The sequence below is a fragment of the Thamnophis sirtalis genome, unplaced genomic scaffold, assembly GCF_051295495.1.
Source record: "Thamnophis sirtalis isolate CommonGarterSnake01/CBP01778 unplaced genomic scaffold, rThaSir2_p1.2 scaffold_6, whole genome shotgun sequence".
In the NCBI taxonomy this organism is placed as follows: Eukaryota; Metazoa; Chordata; class Lepidosauria; order Squamata; family Natricidae; genus Thamnophis; species Thamnophis sirtalis.
In genome coordinates this window covers 104,600,931-104,625,327 of record NW_028261386.1, presented here as the reverse complement: position 1 = coordinate 104,625,327, position 24,397 = coordinate 104,600,931, and the positions used below count along the sequence as shown (strand labels likewise).

Here is a 24,397-nt window from a genome sequence, read left to right as displayed (position 1 = left end):
GCCTCCTTCAAGTCCCTGGAATTGACACCACCTCCTGGGAAACCCTGGCACAAAATCAATTGACATGGCACACACTGTTCCACCAAGGCTGCCAGACATCTGAGGACAGAAGAACAACCATGACCACAAGAGAAGCGATCATTCCGCAAAGCCAGAGCTGCAAATGCTGCAACAATGGTGCCCACACATGTCTGCCCGACATGTGGTAGAACATTTCATGCCCATATAGGCCTTACCAGCCACTTGTGGACACATTGTGGACAGCCCACAACCTGTTAAATGTCAAGGTCCTCTTCGAACATGATGGACGAACATCATCATCAGGCAAACCTATTCATTTGACATCATTTATCCCTTCCTACTAGGTCAGTATACTAACCATATGTCTCTGAGATACGGTCAAAAAATCTGGTTTACTGGGCTACAGCTTCATTACTAAATCTTCTCCAATCTTGTTGCTCTTCAAGGTCAATTCAGTTTGCTGTGAATGTTTTTCTATAGGGGTATTTTCAACAGTTCATGTATATTGGAGGAGGAGAGGCATCTTATAGATTTGGTAGTGAATACAGATTACATGTGCATAGGGAGATACTGTACCTTTTATCATCTCAGGTGACCTTCCATGAATATGTAGGGCACACTCTTAAGAAAGACTATTTTTCACCTAAAGGCATTCTCATAATCCTAGCTGAGTAAATGTAATTGTTTCCCATAGACTTTTATATCCATGTTGTACAAATATTTTCTTTGCTGCGTTCATCTTTTATCCTTGTTATAAAATCTTTAAATCTAAGAGACAAACCAATTGGCCTTATCTCCACCCATTGCAACAGATCCCAAATGTTAACTAACCCATTATCCACATTAGGCATAGAGCACTGTAAACTGTGAAACTTTAAAAAAAATCATATAGTTAATTGCACCACAACATATCTATCGAAGGGAAAGAAGTAGGAAATGATTTATTTTACTTCATCTTTTACAGTTTCAACATCTGTCTTCCACAAGGTATTTTTGCAATGTAAGCAATATATATGAATTCATGGAAGAAAAAAAGTAATAAATGCCTTGGAAGCAAGACTAATAGACCATCCGTGCAGTCTGTCAGTTTAAAGGTTACGAAAATTGTATGAAATTGGGCTGCTACTGAAATGGAAATTATAAGGATAAGAAGTGACAATTTATTAGGATCTTAGAACTATTCAGAGTTTGTGCCAGATAAATGACCATGAATTCCATGTTATCTATATATTAGTAAAAGTCTTGTATCTGTAACCTTTCACTGGGTGAAATGGTGCATCATAGAGTAACACTTTTTGAACTGAGATATTTTAAATGGTTTAACTTATAGAATGTGCCCCATTTCAGGACCCATAACTCTCATGGAATTGGAATTAGGGAAATGTTATAAAACCTTTTATGACAAAAATGATCATAAAGCATTTTATCACATAATACAAAATGTCATAAAACATTCCCTGTGATCAATTCCTGATGTTTGATTGTGTTATACAGTTCAACCTGGGCTATTTTGAAGGCAGATCCATCTCTGAATACATCCCTGAGTTTTTAAGAACTTGTCAAGTTCGTTAGAAACTATGATATTCTTGAAGGCATTGAGGAATCCAGTAACAAAATCTCTCACGGATTATTAAGTTGAATATAAGTGTAGGGTTTCCATTCATTCCTCATAATGCTGGGCTCTCATGGATTTCATTCAGAATACTGAATACTCTGGCTCAAAATATCGTATATTTTACATTTGTAAACTTTCTTAACATTTCTATTACTCTGGATTGCTGTCATGTTCTGTAATATATCTGAAAAGCTTTGTCTGAAGATTTGAGGCATATTTTCCCAAAAACATCTGTACCCAGATTTGCTCCCAACCAGAAGATTAAACTAGTTCCTTGAAAGAATGAAATGCTTCTTTTTCAAGGCACATTTGTATTATAAATTATTTCCCTCCAGTTTGGTGCAGTGGTTAAGGCATCAGGCTAGAAACCAGGAGACTGAGTTCTAATACAGCCTTAGACACAAAACCAACTGGTGACTTTGGGCCAATCACTTTCCCTCAGCCCTAAGAAACAAGCAATGGCAAACCACTTTAGGAGTCAAAACTGACCCAAAGGGGCTCAGGTATGCACACACAAGGTAGATCACAGAATAAAAGAAAAAAAAAGATTAATTATAATGTCTGCAATATCAGACAACACATAATAACATATTTTTTTAGGTATATTAAAGAGCAATGAAGTTTGGCCATGGGCATTTTTTTCAGCAGCAGGGGGGATGGCTATAATAACTAACATCATTTGAAAATAAATATTAGTTTGCCTACTTGGCCACCAGAGGCAAGGGACAAGGGCAAGGTTGGCAGAAACTGGGTGCTCCTCTGGTCACATCACCGAGGTAGCCTTCTGGACATCGGTCACAGTAGTCTCCAGTTGTGTTTCTTTGGCAGTCCTGTAATATGAGAGAGAGAGAGAGAGAGGGAGGGAGGGAGGGAGAGAGGGAGGGAGGGAGGGAGGGAGGGAGGGAGAGAGAGAGAGAGAGAGAGAGAGAGAAGGAAGGAACAGAAACATGTAAGGATTTCTTATTCAAAGGACCTAGAAATCATTGAAGTGAGCACTCATGGCAATCAGTGTGAGAAACCTTGGTGTTGATGTGGTGATCTGGTGTTTATTGATGGATAAAAATAAGATTTTAGAATTGTATTTGGACTTTTGAAGATGAACATATCAGGTTTGCTAACAAGGTACCAACCAAATAGTTTCCAAGATGTAATTGTGGAAGGCATATTTCTGCAGCCTGCCCAGAGCTGCTCAGTGCAGTCCTTTTTTGGTCTAAACCATGGGTGTCACACTCGCCGTGTCACATTGCTGTCATGTGATATTTCACAATGTTTTCCCTTTGCGGAGCTGGGGTGGGCGTGGCCTGCGTGTGATACATCTGGCCTGTTCTAAACCATTCTAGCACAGCCCAATCATTATTGCTCACAGTGAGATCTGTATTATTAAAGGATTTATTTCTTGATGCCTGCTTGGAATCAATTTACTAATGAACATGCTGGCTAACCTGTAATTATCAATTCATTTCCAAGAGCATCCATATGGATCTAAGGAATGTTTCCAATTCTTATAAGTTAATGATTGAAGAAAGGCTCTTGAAGAAAGTCACAGATTAGATACAGAGAAAAAAAAAACCTGCTTCCATTTCACTTTATTCAGCATCCAGAGACTTGGGTTCTCTGACAGCTACAGAGAAATAGAACAAAAGAAAGGCTGCAATCTCCCATATTTCAATCCATCCAAGAAGACGGTTTAATTTAGTTTTGTTGTAAAAATGATTTCTTTGTGGCTTCTGCAGGATTTTTGTTTGTCATATTTCATTCTTGTTTGTTGAAATGCAAAACACCCTTTTCTTATCTTTTTGTCAACATACAGAAATAAAGTTTATTTTTTTAAAAATGTACCGAAAGGAGTGCAGTTTTAATAGCAATAGCACTTAGACTTATATACCGCTTCATAGTGTTTTTACAGCCCTCTCTAAGCAGTTTACAGAGTCAGCACATTGCCCCAACAATCTGGACCCTCATTTCACCCAGTTCGGAAGGATGGAAGGCTGAGACCACCTTAAGCCACTGAGATTTGAACTGCCAAACTGCAACTATCAGTCAGCTGAAGTAGCCTGTAGTGCTGCACTGCACCACCTTGGCTTTTAAAATGTCAGCCTCTGGGCAAAGATTGCCTACATATGATCTTTGAACCTAACTGTGTGAGGATCATTTTTTTCATAGTTTTTCTTTTAGAAACTTCCTCCCCATTTTGTGAATTTGATGCAAAGAAAATTTGCAAGAGAAAATATGGGAAAATGCTGAGCATTTCAAAATAACAGTTTGTTCTGAATGCAGAGGTGGCTGATGTCTCCAATCTATGCAACGTTTGCCAAAGAAACAAATTATTTATTTGTTTTATGGTATTTCTATGCCAGTATCTTCAAAAATGGCATCAAGAATGCAAGAGAAATAGTAGGGATTGTACATTATATCCTACTTTGAGTATAAAATCAAAATTGTTTGAGATCCATTTCAAGTTGTTTTTGAAGAAAGAAATTCACTTGTGCATGAAGGATTTGTTACAAGATTGGAACAAACAGCTATTCTGATTAATGCTGTTTTGAATGTTTGATCCTGATTTGAATGGCGATACAAATATTTTTCCTGTGTCTTGAAAAGATATATTTTATCTCTGCTTGGGCCAGTATAGAACTAGACATGTCCCTGCTGCCATTAGTTTAGATTGGGCATCTTTCTGTGGCCATCTACATGAAGATTACAAAAAATCTGAAGCATTTAAGCAGGTGTGGTTTATTTTCTGATGATGCTTTCTCTATTTTTAGATATTAAGCATCATTTCATAGTTCTTGGCTGGATACATCACACTCTAGCCCAGCCTTTGCCTGCAATACGTATATAAAAAGTGTTACTGTATTTCTGAATAACAAATAAGGCTCAGTAAGTCTTTACAGCTTATGTTGCACATTTCTTAATTCCTCTGCTTCCAATTTGCAGACTTCTTGAAGCACAAGTGATTGGCAAAGGTCTGGTGCCCACTGCTTATGTAGCCAGTGAATATCAACCCAGACATTTTTTTAATAGGGGCTATAAAGGTTAAGGTTATGATCAGGTTCATTTCTAAGTGCTGCTTAAAGAAGCAGATGAAATGAAGCCATAAACTTTTATACAGAGACCATAAAAATGATAAGAACAAAACAAAAAAATAGCAAAGGATAAGTTGACTGAAGCAGTTGCCTCATTCCTTGTAAGTCCTTTTAAATCCATGATAATGCTGGTTTAAATCCCGGAAGTATGTTTACATCTGCCCTTTTTCTCTCTCCTAAAGGCAGTAGCTGGACTTATTTTCTGAAAAAATTAAGCTTACTGTGCAAAGAATAAGAGTTTGCCTATCTGGAAAAGGAAGTGATGGTGGTAGTTGTCTAGTAAATGGCAAAATTTCCCAAAGTTGTCAAATTGTGACTTAGCTAAACAATGCCTTGAATTTGTCATAAGCACTGAAATTGCCGAAATTATAACTAAATAAACTGAACTAAGTAAACTTTTCACAAAACTAACTAAACCTTTCCTAAATTTGCTGGCCAGTCAAAATACCTGACTCGGACCCCCAAGATATATCACTAAGCTGCTAAAGTCCACTTAATCTTGACTAAACGTGGAATACTTCAGAGCTTCAGGGATACCTAATAATTTGATTCCTAATTTTGATTCCTAAAATAGCTACCTTTTACTTTAGGAGTAATCAAATGTAATTGAATGTTTAGAGTGAAAGAGATGAATATAACTATACAGCTCACACTTATGATGTTGTTATCTACTTGGGTAATAAAACTCTGCAAACAAACAAACAACATCAGAATGCTCCAAGGATTCCACAGTTCACAGTTAATGTGGAAAGTAATTAATAAACATTTACATTCTTTTTGTTCTGTTGTTCTTAGTTCAGATTAAATTAGTAGTTTAATTTTTTTTGATGTAACTATATATGATAGAATAAATTATAGCTTAAATATGTTGCAATGCCTAATTAACCTTGGGCATGTTGCTTCTTCAGTTAAGGGATGAAATAAGGTTACTGCAAAGGAATATTCCATAGTCAGCAGAGAGGGGAAAGGTGATAAGGTGATTCAAAACAATTCCACCTTAGATACACTAGCTCTAAAGGCTTTCAAGATTCTGTTGTTTTATCCTATTGTCAATAAATCTAATTCAAAAAATACAAGTATTTCTATACTTGCCAGGCTCACAGAGCTTAGTTGTAAGACTGCTTAATGACATACAAAATTATTCAGAACCCTTTTCACCACAAAATTATCCCTAACCCTTTTGTTAGCATTTTGGTTATTTTCTATGAAGTGGTTTGACAGGACACTTTTGTTGTTTAATTGGTGCATTCTTGCTTCAGCTTTCTTTCTGTCTACATGTATACTCAAGTTGTCTGAATTCAATTCTTGTGTTAGTATATTTAGGATTGCATTGAGTAAAATATAGTTTTCTCCACTAAGATATAGGGAGTGAAGCTGGGGATGTAGGCTTCACTCAGGTCTGCTTTCCAAGCAGGAAAGTGGGAAGGTTTAAATTGATTGATGGACACCACAGATGGGAAAATAGAGCAACCTGAGTGGTTGAGCTGCCTGACAGTTCCCTTTAAGAGAGTGAGCTGTCTGGCAGCCTGCATGTAGAATGTACCAAGCCTACAATAAAGAGCTGTAGTCACTATTCTGAGCCCTGCCTCTTCATTTGACCTGCACTTCTAACAAGTAGAGAACTTAAATGTTTAGAACCTTAGTGGAGGACATAAATACTGCAAACAAATACATTCTGTATAGCTCATTCTATACATGCACTCTCCACTGAATAGTATGGGGATCACTCCTGAGTAGGTGCATACAAGATTGTAGCTTCAGACTTGTAAAAACACTAGATAATGAAATTATCTTTATATTCTTATTTGGCTCTCCTGTTAGCTGCTTTGAAAATTTGGCTTAAATAGCAATAGCAATAGCAATAGCAGTTAGACTTATATACCGCTTCATAGGGCTTTCAGCCCTCTCTAAGCGGTTTACAGAGTCAGCATCTCGCCCCCACAATCTGGGTCCTCATTTTACCCACCTCGGAAGGATGGAAGGCTGAGTCAACCCTGAGCTGGTGAGATTTGAACCGCTGAACTGCTGAACTAGCAGTCAGCTGAAGTGGCCTGCAGTACTGCACTCTAACCACTGCGCCACCTCTGCTAAAGTGTGGAGACAGTTTGTCCAAAAAATTCTGGAGTACAATCCATGGTGTCTGCAGCAAAATGTGATCGCATCAAATGAACCTTGTAGAGATGATCATCACACAAGTGTCATCACTGCATATTGGGTACTAGCATCTGACATATACATAGAGGATGTGAAATAAGTTATTCATGGTAGGCTTGTGGTCTTCAAAAGAAAATCATTCATATGTGAGCCAGCATTTCAGCAGTGAAGCAAAACCCAGGGCAAACTCCTAGCCAACCAGAATCATTCAGTAGTTAGATGGACAGCATAAAAATCCAATAAATTAAATGAATTTATGAATGAATTTACTTTATTTGTATGCCGCCCTTTTCCCTGAGGGGACTCAGGGCGGCTCACAATTCAAGGGAAGGGAACAAAACAAACAAAATTACAAAACATAAAGACCATACACAGCTAAAAAACACAACAATCATACCATTCGGAGTGGGGCTGCAAGTCTTTAGCCCCAGGCCTGTCAGAACAGCCAGGTTTTAAGGGCTATGCGGAAGGCCTGGAGGGTGGTGAGGGTACGAATCTCCACAGGGAGTTCGTTCCACAGGGTCGGAGCAGCCACAGAGAAGGCCCTCCTCCTCTGCCCTCCTCTTTTTTAAAAAAAACCATAGAGGGCAGAAAAGCAAGCGTACAAAATTCAGACAATATCTGACTTCACATGATAGGACTCATAAGAACGACCACTTATGAGGGCAAAGGCATTCACAGACATTGTAAAGCAAAAGAGATTACCTACCACACAAATACCAGATCCATCAAGACACTTGTAGGCATTGTTATTGCAGTGGCAGGGGCTGCAGTTGCCCGAAATGGTGCGATAAAACCCTTCTTGACATTTCTGCAAGAAAAATCCAAGGGGGAAAAACATGTAATTGGCTACATTTTCCCAGGTTAATTTTGTTTGTTTTTTTACAACCTATATATTGCCTAGCTAGCATGTAGCTATAACTCATAATAAAAAAATAATCCCTGCAATTTTAAAAATAAGAATAAGATCAATAAAAACAAATGCAGCTGCTGTAGCTCAGATTTGGTAGCTCTAATATGTTTCTTAGCTCTGGCATTTTCCAGAAAGAGTTGTATGTATTAGGATGTATCAGCCACAGTTCTAGCAGCAAGACCATAGCAAATTTTTTTATTATTGGACATTTTAGACAACAAACCTTCAAAATGACCTTGTCTGAAGCATGATAATACAGTTCTTCCGAATCCATATCTCTAAATGAGACACATGCAGAAAAGGTGATAAGTCAGGGATAAATAGCTAATCTAAATATAGGCTGTGTACATCCATTAAGCCACACATTTATGAAAGCAATTTTAGCAGATTGGCAGCAAGGTATCACAGATGGGACTGATCTGTCACTACTTTTCAAATTCCTTTTTTCAGTGGTTATAAAAGGAGACAATCTCTTATGAAATGGCCAATAAAACAGATGAAATAAGCTTTTTAGAATAGGTTAATGGGCACTTATTTCAATGTCAGCCTTCATTTTTAAGATTCTTTGGACACTAAGAACTGAGGTTTTCATTCTTCATGCAGCAAGTGAATTCAGAAGAGCACTGTGAAGTTTATATCAATATAAAGGAAGTAAATACAATCCCAAATTTTGTCTGCCCCTATTTATCCTCCTGTCCTATCTATTCGAGTACAGCTGGTACTCAGGGGTGGTTTCTGGATGGCTTTACTGCCGGTTCGCTCGTGTGCGTGCTTTGCACACACACGCATGCTGGATGAACTCTGCATGCGCATACTTGTGTGCGCATGCACAGTTCAATTAAAATTGTTCTTCTCATGCACAGAATTTAAAAACAAGATGTGAAGCTGATGGTGCTCACTGTGCATGTGTGTGACACCCCGCACCCCATTTTGGGCCTAGCAGGCCTACCTGAAGCCTCCTGGGACCAAAAATGGGGCATATGACCCCCTGCCCCCCGCGCATGCATGTGCGTCTCCTGCATGCATGGCAGAGACCTGAAAATCAGCTGGCCAACAGGAGGTGGCACACATGCACAATGGAGCTGAGCTGGGCAATGGCTCATGTGCCCACAGAGATGGCTCTACGTGCCACCTGTGGCACATATGCCATAGATTCTGTTCTGACCCCTCTCATTCCATACCAAAGCACTCCAAAGATACTTTATGGAATTTATTAATAGACAGACAAGCAGCAAACCGGCACAGACAAGCCTTGGCAGCAATCCAGTACAGATAAGCCTTGGGAGCAATCCAGCCTGCCAAGCTCACAATACTGTTCTCCAACATTAGTTAATGCGTTGAGTTCTGCAAAAGGGGCATGTGCACAAGCATTCCTTTTATAGTCTGGAGAGGAGCCTAATTACCACCAGCTGAGTGCAATTACCTCCTATAACTGCGTAATTGTTCCTTACGCCTATTAGCTCTCGGGTGCTGGCATCTAGGAACAACTCCCTTGGCTCCTCCCCACTGCTGACATCCGGATCACACTCCCTTGTCTCCTCCCCACTGGTCCAAGGCTCAGGCGCCTCCTGGTGGCCAACCAGCCTCTCTGCGCCCTGCTCGGAGTCGGACCCCTGTCCAGGGTCCTCCACATCCTCCAAAGCCGACTCATAGGGTCCCTCGTTGTCGGAGTCTGGTGGCAGCTCCAACGGCTCCTGCTGGGCCACAACAGGTTCGCCATCACGATTCTATCCCCTCCTCCTTCCTTGGAGGAACACAGTATGTTTGCTCCATTTATTGCTTCTAGTATTATCAGGACATTTAGCTAATTGTATGATTTAAGTGATTTAATATTCCTTGGTCCCAAAAGAGTTGATTGTGAAAGTATGGGGACTAAACCAGCAAGCTACTATCTTTTCTTCCATGACTTGCTTTACCCACTGGTGTATAATTCAACTTTCTAAAAAAGTAGGTGGGCTGAAATAGTCCTTACTTCAATTCTTTCTTTAGCATTAACATTCTTATTTGCTATGTGGATCAGTTCAAACCCAGGGGAGAATACTTTTCCCAACCCAAAGAAGAAAAAAACAGTCATGATTAAGTCTCGAAATTGTTTTGACACCTGCATTCTGTTTTTTGTGATTTTTTTTTAGGCAAAGGCATCTGTAACTCCAGAATAGCTAAGTTATGAATGTTGTCTTCCTTTACAAATAATGAAGTGCCTTATGCAGACAATAAGTACAATTACTTCCTCTTCCCTTTTAGCTTATCTTACATCAGGCATTGTTATATTTTGTGAAGCTGAGAAATAAAAGATAAGCAAATGAAAGGAAATGTCATAGTCAAAGCAGAAATAAAATGACCTCAAATTAAGCTAGAAATGTCTGAATTGGAAAGTGCTTTATATATTAAAAGGTATATTGTGCTTAAAATATTGTACTGTGTTGCACAAGCACGCAGTTGTATAGCCTAAAAGTTTGTATTATGAAGATGAGAACATTTATGAAGCCATACTTTCCTGTTGTGGCCCGGCAGGAGCTGTTGGAGCTGCCGCCAGACTCCGACAGCGAGGGGTCTTATGAGTCGGCCCTGGAGGAGGTGGAGGACCCTAGACAGGGTGCCGACTCTGAGCAGGGCGAGTGAGAGACTGGTTGGTCACCAGGTGGCACCGGAGCCTTGGATCAGTGGGGAGGAGACAAGAGGGAGTGATCCAGAAAACACCTGTGAGTTGTTCCGGGATGCACGCCGTTAAAGGGCTACTGGCGGCAAGAACAACTGCGTAATTATAGGAGATGATTACGCTCAGCTGATGCTTATTAAGATCCTCTCCTGATTATAAAAGAGACTGCGTGTGCCTTCTGCTTCTGCAGAAGTCAACATTAAGGACCAACAAGAAACAAACTTGGCAGGCTGGATTGCTGCCAGAGTTTGTTTGCATTGCTGCCAAGTTTTGTAGGACTTGCTGCCAGAGTGCTTATCTCTTTGTTTATGTGGCTTGCAGCCAACGAGAGTCTTGACTGATTAAAAGAAACCTTCTCATTTACGTTGGTTTTGGCTTTCGTTCCTGGATGGAGAAGGGGGGGGGGTCAGAACACTTTCCTATTATTGGAGTTCTGTTAATTGAACCAGCTTGTTGGCTTCTCATGTTGATGAACATTCTTTTATGGCTTCAACTGATAAGAATGCAATTGATGCTTGAGAAAACCTAAAAATAGGACTGATTGGCAGGATGCTTGCAGATAGGTATTTATTGAATACATGTAATCTTTGCATGATTAAAGCAACTTATATCCTCTGATCTGGATTTTTTAAACTTACTATTTCAATGTATCTTTAGATAATCATTTTATATGCAGTTTCCAGGGAGTATTGAAAATAGTGGAAATTACTTTTGTGGAAAAATGTGTAAGGTTGCAATTTTTTAAAAACTGCCACTGAATTTGTTATGAGCTATGAACATCTCCCTACTGAACTAATGTACCTGCTAGTAATGACTTTATGAAGAAGACATCACCATTGCATGAATGACTCATTTATTTTTTTAATTCCCTGCTTTTCCAAAAGACATACACATGGAACTGAAGAAGCTTCTTGAATGAGAAGCAAAATGTTTTCAAAGAATAAACCAAGAAAGTCCAGTTGCCTTTTGGAAAAAGCAGCTTTGGGGCACACAAATGGAAACTTGCACTTTTTTTTTTTTTTTTTTTTACTGTTGCAATGGATATATCTGATAGTAAAAATAAGCCATGTTACACCAGAAATTCAAGAAGGCTTCCCATGCTGAGATTCAAAAGAAAGCAACCTGGAGTATAAATAACAAAATGCAAACCTGGTCTAAATATTTTTCTGTTCTGATACTTTATTTGCAGCCATTTTCATGCACTGGGTTTAGGATAATTAATGATGGAGCATGGGCAGAAAAAGGCAGCAAATATCTGCTTTCTATTTTGTTGGAAGAGGATGGTTATGAAAAGAAAATCTCCTCACTCTGCATATCTACTTTTATGGTAATAGTCCTGACTTCTTACATATTCTTTCTTTAGTTATATCAAACAAAATCAAAACTAAGTGTGTTTCCTCCTTAAAGGCAGTTCAAAAGTTCCTTACTGTTCTGTAAAAAAAACAAAACCCTTTGAACTTTGGTTTAGTTACACACTGCATTCTGCAGTACGGCAAGAGAGAAAAATGTGTATTTATTTTGTGTTAACTGTTTCTATTTAAAGTTTTCCTTGCATTATTTCCGCCTCGCAGTAAAACAGCAGATAGATAAAAATCATTGGAGTGACTTCAGTGCCATTAACAGATCAATTAGCAGGTCAAAAATCTGTTACTCTGGATCTCAAATGGAAGAAAGTTGTGCTTTCAGAATATATTGCAAGGAGCTTTTGTTAAAAATATATTCATGATAAGAAGCATGCAGATATCAGCTGATCCATGTTTGGGGTTTCAACTGGAGCCGACGAAGCAAAAATGCCAAATGTCGGAGAGTTTCAAATAAGAGCAAGAAGCTTTTAAAATCATGAGTTTTTAAAAAAATGGATGTTAACTTTTTTTCTTTGGTGACAGAATAAACTGTAATTTGCAGGAACAATCATTTGTTTTGTGACAAATATCCTTGTCCAATTTCAGAATGATATTGAGGGACTCGCACAAGGAAAGGAACAGTGACGTGTGGTGAGGTTTATGGCTGGTGAGGCACTGACACAGTGGTAGGTTTCAAATTTTTTTCCATAAGGTGTTGTACAGAAGAACTAAGTTTTTTGTGTGTGTGCTGGCACTAAATATATCCCTGAAGAGAGGCTGTAGAGAAGGACACAAATGCATCTGAGCACAATTCCTTCCGCAACCTTTTTAAAAAGGAATTCCTGCCAGCGCATTGTTTAAAAAAATTAACCTTGTTGGTTACTTTAACTAGCTCTTTTAACTATGTATGTTAACAACATACTATATTGTTGAGACTTTACTGAAAAATTAAAATGGGTGGTCCCAGCAGAAGCATTGCCAGTGGATAAGGTCATTGTTTCTGTAGTAGAAGGCAGACAGGCTGCTGGACTGATGATCCTATTCAAAACATCTGGCACTCAGCAAACTTTAAAATGTTAATCTCCCAATATTGGATTTGAAGATACTAAACATACATAACTTGCAGACAAATTATAATTACAGGTAGTCCTCGCCTTATGACCTCAATTGAGCCCAACGTTTCTGTTAAGACCTTTGTTAAAGTCATCTTTGCTCATTTTATGACCTTTCTTGTCACCGTTGTTAAGTGAATCACCACAGTTGTTAAATTAGAAACACAGTTGTTAAGTGAATCTAGCTTCCCCATTGAATTTGCTGGTTGGAAGGTCACAAAAGGTGATCACATGACCATGGGATATTGCAACCGTCATCTGAATTTTGATATGTGACCATGGGGATGTGGCAACTGTTGTACTGTAAGTGTGAAAAACGGTCCTGAGTCACTTTTTTCAGTCACTAAATGAGTTGTTGTAAGTTGAGGACTATCTGTACTCAAATGGAAGTGGGTATGGTCTTCTGAAGTAGGTTTAACCCAAAACACTCAACGGCAGGATCCTTGGTCCCTCTTTCATCATGTGTTCTATTTTTCTCTTTGGATAGGCACTTTGTACATTGCCATTCATACTACGTCAGTAAGGGGAAGTACAGTACTGTAGTTTGGAATGTAAATTGACTTAGCAAAAGTTTATTATTTTTGTTTAACAATAATAAGAACTAAGGGATTTGATTTTTTTTAAGGTCAGCTGGCAGAAATTAAAAGAGTTTAAGAGGGAGCTGGCTGAGTTTTTTTTTTTTTAAAGCTATGATCTCAGTTCCAATGTTCAAAATTAAGTTTGGGCTGATTAAACATTCTGAGGTACTTTGTAATTTAATTCCAAAGATGAATCTGTCCTTTGAACTGTTACTTTCAGCAGTTAGTTTCTGGTTAGTAGATGTAATGGTCTCATAAAAACAAAATACAGTAATAGTATTTCAAATTTTGTCCTCCAAGATAAAGAGTTAAGTTAAATTAAATTTTAATTTAATTTTAATATGATATTCTGAAGCAAAGTCTTTATATATTCTTCAGGTTTCCAACATAATGCTCATTACTTTAGAAAGCCCTGTGCTTTGAATATCATTGTGAGGTGAGACTGGGTCAAGATTTGTTTTTTTGTTTTTATCTCAATGTGTTAGTTAAATAAGACACAATCTGCTGAGTTCACGCATCACATTAACAAAACAAAACCTACTGTATTATGGCTTAGTACATTACATACACACATACAAATCCAGTAAGGGCAAAACAATGTAGGTAAACTATACTGTATTAAGGAGATGCTAAAAACCAAAACTGATGGAAGGACAATGAAGTCAGCATGAGTGCAGAATTTGTTATATTTACATAAAAATGGTTGCATTCCTTAAACATTTATTGGACAGTTCCTTTGTAATGTGATTTGGACATTAAACTAAAAGCTATATAACTGTATTAATTTGACCTAGTCTAATAATCCATTTAAGCAGGGGAACAGTAAACCTCACAGGCATAAGAAATTCTGGAGATGTAAAACTGTGTTTCAAGCTATGCTAGAATGAATCATAAACAAGTCTGCTCAACAGCTGATTTAGGTGCTTATATGGTATTCTTCAGGCATTATGTTCTTACTGTTTCAGAAAGACTGCCTTGCTATTTAATTAATAGACTTTCTTAAAGTTAGATCTCATTGCAGATATGTCTCCCAACTAACACAACTATTGCATTTTTTTCCTAAGACAAACTCATAATGATTGATGGAATGGAATGGAATAGTATATTCTTTCTTGGCCAAGTGTGATTGGACACACAAGGAATTTGTCTTTGTGCATAAGCTCTCAGTGTACAAAAAAATAAAGTAATATAATCACAATAACTATACCAAAAAGAGAAGGTAGTAGAAAAAGATGAGAAGGGTAATGGTAATACAGCCATACTATTAGCCACATAGACATTAAACAGCACTTTGAGAATTAGGTTTTCAGCAGAGTGATGGGACAAGGAAAAAAAACCTGTCCCTGTGTTTAGCTGTTTTGGTATGCAATGCCCTTCGTGCAAAGTCCTGAGGGGAGGAGTTGAAACAGTTTATTTCGAGGATGTGAGGGGTTTGTAGATATTTTCTCAGCCCTCTTTCTGATCTTTGCAGTATACAGGTGTAAATATAAATAGATAAATATAAATAATATTTATAAAATAAATATAAAGGTGTATATATATATATGTGTATGTGTATGTGTATGTGTATGTGTATGTGTATGTGTATGTGTATGTGTATGTGTATATGTATATGTATATGTATATGTATATGTACGGTATATGTATATATACACACACATTCTACAGATGTAGTGTGTAAAGAAGTCCCTCAGAACACCTAAAAAAAAGAGACCAAGAACACTTATAAAAGAACAGACACTGAAGACTGATCTATAAATTAATGGAGGCCATATTTTTCAGCTACCCAATGCAGCTTGTGCATTGTTAGAAACAAGAGAGCCCAAAATTGTGCATAATGAAGTATTAACTCTTTTCTTCTCACAGTTCTGTTTTCTTTTGATTTTTGGTTATGATTTACAGGTTGCTGTTTAGTCTAAATTGGATCTTTTCCTGCTTGATGAAATATACTTAACATTTTGAACTTCATTCATATAATAATATTGTAAGAATAGAAGTTTATTACCACAGAAAATGTACTAATTTCTTTACAGAATTCTTCAAATCATTATTATCATCAAAAGATTGCTGGGACAGATAATCTTTGTTTTAGAAAGCCTCCCATTTTCAGTGCCAAACATATTCCATTGGATTTATATAAATGAAGTTGTATTCCCATGCAAGTTTGTTTTCCATGATATTCATAGGCTGGCATGCAAAATTTATTTTCTATGGAGATATCTATAGACTGATGTGATTACAACACAATACAATACAATAGCAGAGTTGGAAGGGACTTTGGAGGTCTTCTAGTCCAACCCCCTGCCTAGGCAGGAAACCCTATACCATTTCAGACAAATGGCTATCCAACATCTTCTTAAAGATTTCCAGTGTTGGGGCATTCACAACTTCTGGAGGCAAGCTGTTCCACTGATTAATTGTTCTAACTGTCAGGAAATTTCTCCTCAGTTCTAAGTTGCTTCTCTCCTTGATTAGTTTCCACCCATTGCTTCTTATTCTACCCTCAGGTGCCTTGGAGAATAGTTTGACTCCCTCTTCTTTGTGGCAACCCTTGAGATATTGGAACACTGCTCTCACGTCTCCCCTAGTCCTTCTTTTCATTAAACTAGACATACCCAGTTCCTGCAACCGTTCTTCATATGTTTTAGTCTCCTACCTTTTGCTATATTATTATAAAACCAGAAATTACTTCTAACTTTAGAGGAACATACAGTTAAATGTATAATGATCATCTCTCAGCTACAACCCACTACATTTTGCATTGACTGGCTTGTATTGTATTGCATTGGTCAGCTTCTACACCCAACAAGACATGGTCAGAAATTTGATATTGGTAGACATTTTGCAGTAGAGGAACATTCTGGTATTCTCAGGACCAACTCTGAGACACTAAGAACTCTGATTTAGTTGAGAAATAATTGAGGTTGAATTTATCAGGACAATGAATAGTTTCTTATGAATTAAACAGAGATCAAGTTTTCTTAATGTATTCTACTGTTAGCTATTCAAAACAAGTATCTGCATTACAAATTTATTAATGGGTACTATCTATAATTGTTAACCCTCACTCCTTTTTTTCTTTTATTATCTCATCCTAAGAACCTTTACAATTTTATTTCATTTATATCATGTATGTGAAATTGAATTCACAAGGATTCATTTCTCAAGACTTCATCCCGTGCATCTAAAGATGGGCCTGTGCTTATGCTATAATAAATCTGCTATTCTTGACTGCGCACAATACTTTTAGTTGGTTTTACTTTAGGAAATCATTGTGCTCTTCCACACAACACATAGGTGTTAAAATGACTAATATTTTTAAAGGTATCAGTCTCCAAAAAGATCCTGAAAGTTATAGAATGGTTAAAGTCACTGATAAGCTACACAAGATACACAGTGGATTTGAGTTGGAAAAACACAGCTTACAAGCTGAAGAAGGCAAGAGCTACTAATGTCCTCGTCAACTTGCTTCCAACCCACCATAAGTGAAATTCTACCCATGTTTATCTGTTCCGTGTCAAATATGGTATTTTCCAGTTTGTATCCACTCAAGCAGTGCTGTCTGGATTGTTGCTAGCACTTCACTTCCTTGCACGTAAACTACTCAATTCCAATTGGCTTCTGTGTACAATGGTGGAAGGTCCCTCCTCTATGACCATTGCCCCTCATAGCCATTTGTTCCACTCTAGTGGGCTGCCTACATTCTACAAGGGCAGCCAGCCCAGCCTCTATTAAGCTGCTCATTCTATCTGTTTTGTTTTCCTGTTATTTTTCTGTTGGTATGTTGATCAGCAACCCCACAGCTGTTCTAGGCGGTTACCTGTTGCCATGGCAATCCTTCCACTGTGTCCTCAGTTGCCTACTGTTCAACTGGTTGCATGGCAAGCAAGAGAAGGATCTCTGTGACAACCAAGAACAGCCTAGAGCAACAATGGAACTATTAGATCCTTGAATAGCTCATATCTCATCTGTCTGCTGATGTAAATGCAAAAGAAAAATGAAAGAAAAATGAGGTTTTTGTGTCTGAAAAAGATTTACATCCATATGTATATCCAGAGTGCAGGTGGTGGAAGTAGCAAGGAGTGTTCATTTCCTGTGAGAGGGAAGCCAGCAGAATACCCTCCATGTATGGGAACAGGAAATGATTTATTGGAGCATATATAGAACATGGCTCCTTCTTTGGTCAGAAAATGCTGCCAAGTCCACTGTGCATTTAATGTGCACATTTAAGCCTCACAGCTATCTCTTTTTTGTTTTAATTTGAAATGTCCACTTATTAGGCAGGTAATATATTATACATATCAATGCTGTTCAGTTTCAGAGTGCTGTGCTGATCAAATTGTACTAAACATTCAGAACGAAAACCTTGGGCTCTGTGAGATATCACAGAATATATTGTTTTTCTTAGAGGCAAAGTCAGCCTATTCTTCTTGGGTCTTATTTGTGCTTGACAGATGGTGAAACTTTAGAGGGGGAAACTGGGAATAATGAGCTAAAGGGCTGAGAGGTCCAGTCAATGAAGGGGAACCACCCTCAAAAGAAAGTGTGCATGCTTTCTCAGCACAAGAGGGATGGGAATCCACCAACCAAAACCCAAGCCAATCACCATCCGGATAAAATACTTGGCTAGCATTTTTTACCATTGCTAAGGAATGAATTGAAATCTGGACTGGAATTTCTTATGGCAGATTATGCAAATGTTAAGGCTACTATGTAGAACAGTTCAATCCTGTGACTTGTAATGCTGGACTCCCAGAAATTCTGTTTGGGTTCAAACATCTTTTTTCAAACCATTTGCAACATGAATAGCAATGAATTCATAGGGAACGTAGGAGGAATAGGACCTATGCATATTTGGAATGCCAAGAACAAGGTGCTAACAGTTTATTGGGTTTAGAACCTAGTTCTTGGCATTCCAAATACTTGTAAATCCTGTTCCTCCTATGCTCCCTATGAATACATTGCTAGTCATGTTTTCCCCACCCCACTTTATGGGTGGGTGGGGGGGAAGGATGATAGGGAGGCAAAGACTCTGAGATGTTTAAGGAGCCCAGAAGTGAAGGGAAAACCAATGGAGGATTCTTTACAGTAGAAGCAAATTGCCCCTTTGTAAAGCAAAGCTAAAGGTCTATTTACTAAGCTCTAGCAAATCTCCCCAACCTATTGACACAAAGGAATATTACAATGGCAACATCGTATTTATGAGATCATGTAATCAGTGGGGTGTTTATTTCACCCAAATGCTGACTGGGGCCTTTCTCTGGAGCTCTTCTATGCTGTCTGATTTATTCAGACGAAGTAATTACAGATCTTTGATTGCTGACTGTGTTCTCACCAGCAATTACACCCCAACACTTAAATGAAATTAAACAACTATTAAATAAACACTTGGGGGGGAGGAGGAATGGAGAGAATGCTAATGTGTTTTAAAGTAAATAAAATATTTAATTTACTACTGTGGCCAAACATAATTTGTACTGATGAAGATTTTTCCACATGGTTACCTCTTTTCTGATACAAGTGCAAAGCAAAATACTATTCAACAATAGAGTCGGAATTAGAGATGGGGTTGATTCCAGTATAAACATTTCAGTTTGGCATTCTCTATAAAACTGCACAGTCATATTTTCCATTTACAGCAAGACTAACACATTTTTAACTTAAAGGCGTTCTTTCCCACGAAGTAAAAAGACACAACTGCTCTCTCTCTCTCTCTCTCTCTCTCTCTCTCTCTCTCTCTCTCTCTCCCTCCCTCCCTCCCTCCCTCCCTCTGTATGTTTATGTATGTATGTATGTATGTATGTATGTATGTATGTATGTATGTATGTATACACACAGACAGACAGACACACACAGACACACACAGACACACACAGACACAAACATGTATTGTACTATACCCAGTGTACCATAGTGATAATCTTTGTGACATCTGTTGTTCATTAGGGCTGTGCAGCATTTTGCATTTGGAATTAACAAAATAACTGTCGGGAACTCTTTAAAGCAGTTGTATCTTTTCTCAGAATTGTTTTCTCACACTTTACAAGATTAAAAAAAGAATAGCAGGGAAGCTTGACTAAGGTAAACTAGCTGTGATGTGAAGTTAAATAAACATTTAAAAAAAAATACATATAGGTCCTTACAGAAATTTGCATAGTTAAAATAATAATAAACCTGTATATAAACCATAATCTAAAAGAAATGGTTTAAAATGAATATATACAAGCTATAACAGCTTTAAAAAAAAAGACAAGTAGTCTGAAGGTATTTGCTCTGTCCTTTTCTAATCAATTAAAATCAATGATCCAGCAATAACTCCTGGGATTAAGTTTGGACTTATTAGTATCTTTTTCATTAAAGGCAGTAAAACCATTCAACAGTATTTCCTTGCCTTCCATGGACCATTAAATTCTCTGGTCATTAGTCTCTAAAAAGGAGAGTCTTCTTTGAGCTGAATTTGACTCTGATGACTTCATCCTGCAATAATATGGAAATGATTTTCCATTATTTTTATCCAAGATTGTCCTTTTTTTCTTTTTACTTCCCAGCTAACTTTCAGTCATAGGATTGCCTGGTGATCTCCCACGGTTAGCATTTTGAGACCTAAGAGCGACTTAATATTGCCTTAATTATCACAGCTTCTTCTTCAATTCTCATAGATAATTGCCAACTAAATTGTGCCCACATAGCTTATTTATCTCTTGATTTTCTGGCTCCTTCTCTTCCAGTTCTATTTTTGCACTGCCATTGTTTTGCTTTCTATGCTATTCCATGTTCCCCAGCCTGCTTTTAATCACCCATTATTTTCTGCCAGTGTGTGAATCAGGGGTGGGTTCTGGCAGGCACCACTGCTGGTTCGCTCATGGGCAAGCATGCACGCTTGATGTGTGCTGGGTGTGCATGTGCAATACAATTAAAATTGTTCTACACATGTGCAGAACCCAAAAACATGATGGCGGTGCCTATGGTACTGCCCGGACAACCAATTTTGGGGGTGGTGGTGGCAGACCTGGGTTGCTTCCGGTTCCAGCGAACCACTACTTGTTCGGCCAAATTGGTCTAAACCGGTAGGAACCCACCACTTGTATGAGTCTAGGTTCATTTGTTGTGCTAAGCTGTGTTGTAGTCTATTTGGTTTAGTTTACTTGATGAGGTCTCTACACAATCACCCTTTCCAACTGAGAATCTTTCAAAACACTCACTCACAAAGTCTCCATATTGTCCTAATCTGTAGACTTCAGATGTTCTCAGTTGTGCATATGCTTGTGACCCTCAAGCACAAAGGACACTTCAGCTAATTATTTCATGCACTTTGTCAGTCTGGCAAAATTTGATTGTTTTGTCTAGTCTAAATGTCTCTAGGTATGCACTCTGTATATGTTCTTAGTTTTTTTTGTTAATTTTGAATGTCTTTATAGATGTAGCAAGTCTTCATCTTCAAAGATAATTTGAAAGCATCATAATCAGCAGAGCAACATAGCATGCACAGAGAAACTGAAGTTTGGCAAGCTACCATTATAATATATTTCTCCCCCCCACTCCCCAAAAGCACAACTTTAAACAACTAAGGGCAACTTAAGAATGCATGAAAAATGAATTGGGGATCAGACACAGTCAGTATTATGAAGATATAATGTAAGAAAGAAGTTGGGCACATTTGTGCTGTGATTAAATGCAAGTGGGGAAATGTCCCTAATCAATATTTCAACTGAGAGAATACCAACCAATTATCTCTTTATCATCTGTTATTAAAACAGAAGTAAAAAAGTATTTGTATCAATATCTCATATAAACTGATCAAATATTTGTCCGCATGTATTTGTGTATATTCATCTGGCAGTATACAAAGTAGTCCTCTTGATAGGTTGCTATCAGCATGGTTGAAAAAGACCAGTTTTAAAAACTATTAGTAAATGCACTGAGAAACCTCAGAAGCATTTATGGAGTTTCTCAATCATTTAGGTCATGGTTGTCCCAAAAGTGCTTTTCAAAAGGCAACTGGACTTTCTTGGTGACTTGATAAAAACTGGACAAAAAAAGTCCAGTTTCCTTTGGAAAAGCACCTTTGGGATTCCGAAGCATTCTGTTCATTTACTGTATGGTATCAGATATATAATGCAGAATAAAGAATTGACTTAAATAATTTATTTTTAACTTCATAATTGGCTAGCATAACTATGTAAATTAGCATTCTTGTGCTTCCCAGGAGATGGATATGATTAAACCCGTAACACTGCAAAGTCATCATATTCATTTTGTAATCTTTGATTGCTTATAAGGGGGCAAAAAAGACCTAATTGGATTGAGATAGAGAACTATTACAAAACAACACAAATTTGGGATACAATAGTTATCAATAGCAGTAGTAGTCATTCTCAGGGCAACATTTTAACTGTTTTTACTCCCAAAACAAAATCAGAAGAATATTTGATTCAAAATTATTTTTAATACAGATATTTAATGCTGTTCAGCTATTTTTGAGAATGTATGCATAATATTAAGGATTAATGTTACCAGTTTTTGCCATTTACTTGTCAGTTAGATAAGTAACATTAGCATTGCACATATTTCTGTAAAAGAGCTCAGTAAAAAACCAATTATAATTATGGGATAAAGCTGTTTAGGCCATGCAGTTGGGCTTGCTAATTTTGTTTTCTTCTAAGTTTCCCATGATTTAAAATACTTAGCACTGGCAGCTTGAATTTTAGCAGTTGATTTCCAATTAAAACTTTGACAAACTACAATCTCATACATCTGTAGTGTAATTTCCAATCCATACAAAGTCGTTTCTTAGGAAATGACTAAGACTGACTTAGAAAACTAATACCAGTAATTCATGGCAACCTGAATTATTTTTGCATGGAAATGATTTCAGAAGATCTCACTCAATATATTTTAGGCATTGTAATCCACAAAAGTTTATATGCAAATAAATGCACTAGTCTTTAAAGTGCCACAGAAATAATTGGTTTTACTGCAAAATACCAACATGGATATCTAGGTCAATTATGCTTTAAATCTCTTCCTTAAGTAGTGCCAAAGTCATGATAGGCTTTTTGTACAGATGTTAAGTGATCTGCAAGTATACCACTGACATGCTTTGGTGACATACAACTCATGGTTTTCATGCAGGCCTGCTGCAAAACCATTTATTATTTGAGCAGCACTACCAGTTCTGCCAAGAGTACCCCAAAAGAGTAACCAATATATTCTAGTTGTATATGTCTAGGCCTCATGTTACCCTAAAAGAGTGCCCCTCAGCAACATTATAGTTACAAAGATAGAAGAAAACCTGATTGAAGAGTTCATTGGAATGGGATTACCACTTGATCAAGATTCAGATTTCTAATCAGTCTCACTAAGATGTCTCTATATGGAGATTTGGGGTTCGCAGGATAAGAACCAATCCTTAATAACCCCAGATTGATGGCTGAATTAAGCACATGAATCAGACCTTCAAAAATGATCTTCTTCCTGAGACTGAGAGAGAGTTGATTGGCCTAAAGCTACCAGTCTGACTTTTCTTCTTAGGCAACACTAGAGCTTACAGTCTCCTGGTTACAAACCTAGTGTCTTTACACCAAACTGGATCTTATTTGCCTATAGAAAAGTGGTTAAAACATCTACAGGTATTTAATAGTCTTTTTGAACTGTTTTACAGTAGACAACCCAGAAAAGTGATAGGCATCCAAAAAGTCTAAAAAAAACAAAAGATTTGACTGAATGTATATTTGCCCAGAGAGTGAAATTATATGCAATTAGCTCAGGCAAATTTACCAATAGCTAACCAGAAACAGAAACTCCAAGAGCTAGAGATAATATGTTGAGTTGGGGACTTGGTGTTATTGCAGTTACCTAATCAAAAATGTAAATTGCAGGCAAAATGACAAGGTCCATCCATGCAGGGCAATGAAAAAGATGGGACCTGTTCACGACAGGATAAAATCTACCATATATTTTTTACTACAAAAGAATTATTGCAAAAACAACCCTATCTCATGCTTTACTAGTACAAATGAAATTGGGAATCCAGCTGCTAGCCTAAGCTTGTTGATGTTTGGACAGGCAAAAGAAGATGGCATAATTGAGAAAGAAGCCTATGCATTAAGATGAGCAGAAGAATCGGATGAGGAGGAGCCAACATCGCGATGATATGGATGTGTGGTCTCGATGCTCTGAGACCGCAGTCAATACTTTTGCCACTGGGTGGTTCAATCGGACCTAAACCATCCCGAAGAGATGGTGAACAGGAAGAATATGTTTTGCTGACCTCAGGGATATCGCAAAATTCTTGAAAGCAGCAAGAGAAGTTCTTCAAGCCAGCGACAAAAAATCCAGCCAAGGCTGACGAAGTCGGGGCGGCTCCAAAACGGAAGGATACAGAAAGAGAAAGTGTTTCCAGCTGGTGAGGAACTTTTACTGTTTTAAAAAGAGACTGCCTATAAAAATTTAAAATTAATCTAAATTGGAAAATAGAAGAATCAACTGGCGGAATTAAATTTGGAATGGTTTTGGACAGTGGTTATCTTACTTTTTAAATGCTATCTTCATGGATGGAATTTATGCAAGCCTTTTGAAATGGATGGATTAAGTTTTCTTCTATTTTTTCTTTTATTGTTCTCTGTAATCTATGGACTAAAGTTTTCCTCTTTCATTGCTGCGGGTACTTTTCTAATTCATTTAAAGATTGGACTCTTTTTTCTAACTTGAAATACAAAAAAGATACAAAAGGAAATTAGATTTTCAACAGTATTGCTGCTGCTCAGAGGCTGGGAGGATTTGTTGATTGGAGTTGTGTATTGAAAATGGAACACTTTTTTTTCTCAACTGATTGTTTTGACTTGGCATTACAAGGTTTTACTGCTTGGCTACAGAGAGTGATAAGAAGGGAAGCACACACATGTCCCTTTGAAGTA

The 24,397-nt window shown here is 37.6% G+C and overlaps 1 protein-coding gene across 1 annotated transcript in view; it reads right to left on the bottom strand.

Moving 5' to 3' along the window:
• The window catches only part of LAMA4 (laminin subunit alpha 4), a 98,988-nt gene that overhangs the window by 59,392 nt on the left and 15,199 nt on the right, over positions 1-24,397 (bottom strand). The window contains exons 2-3 of the mRNA XM_087718623.1: positions 7,586-7,687; positions 2,342-2,466 (exon numbers count right to left, since the gene is read on the bottom strand). Coding sequence (XP_087574749.1) covers positions 2,342-2,466; positions 7,586-7,687 — 227 coding nt within the window. The remainder of the gene's footprint in view (positions 1-2,341; positions 2,467-7,585; positions 7,688-24,397) is intronic.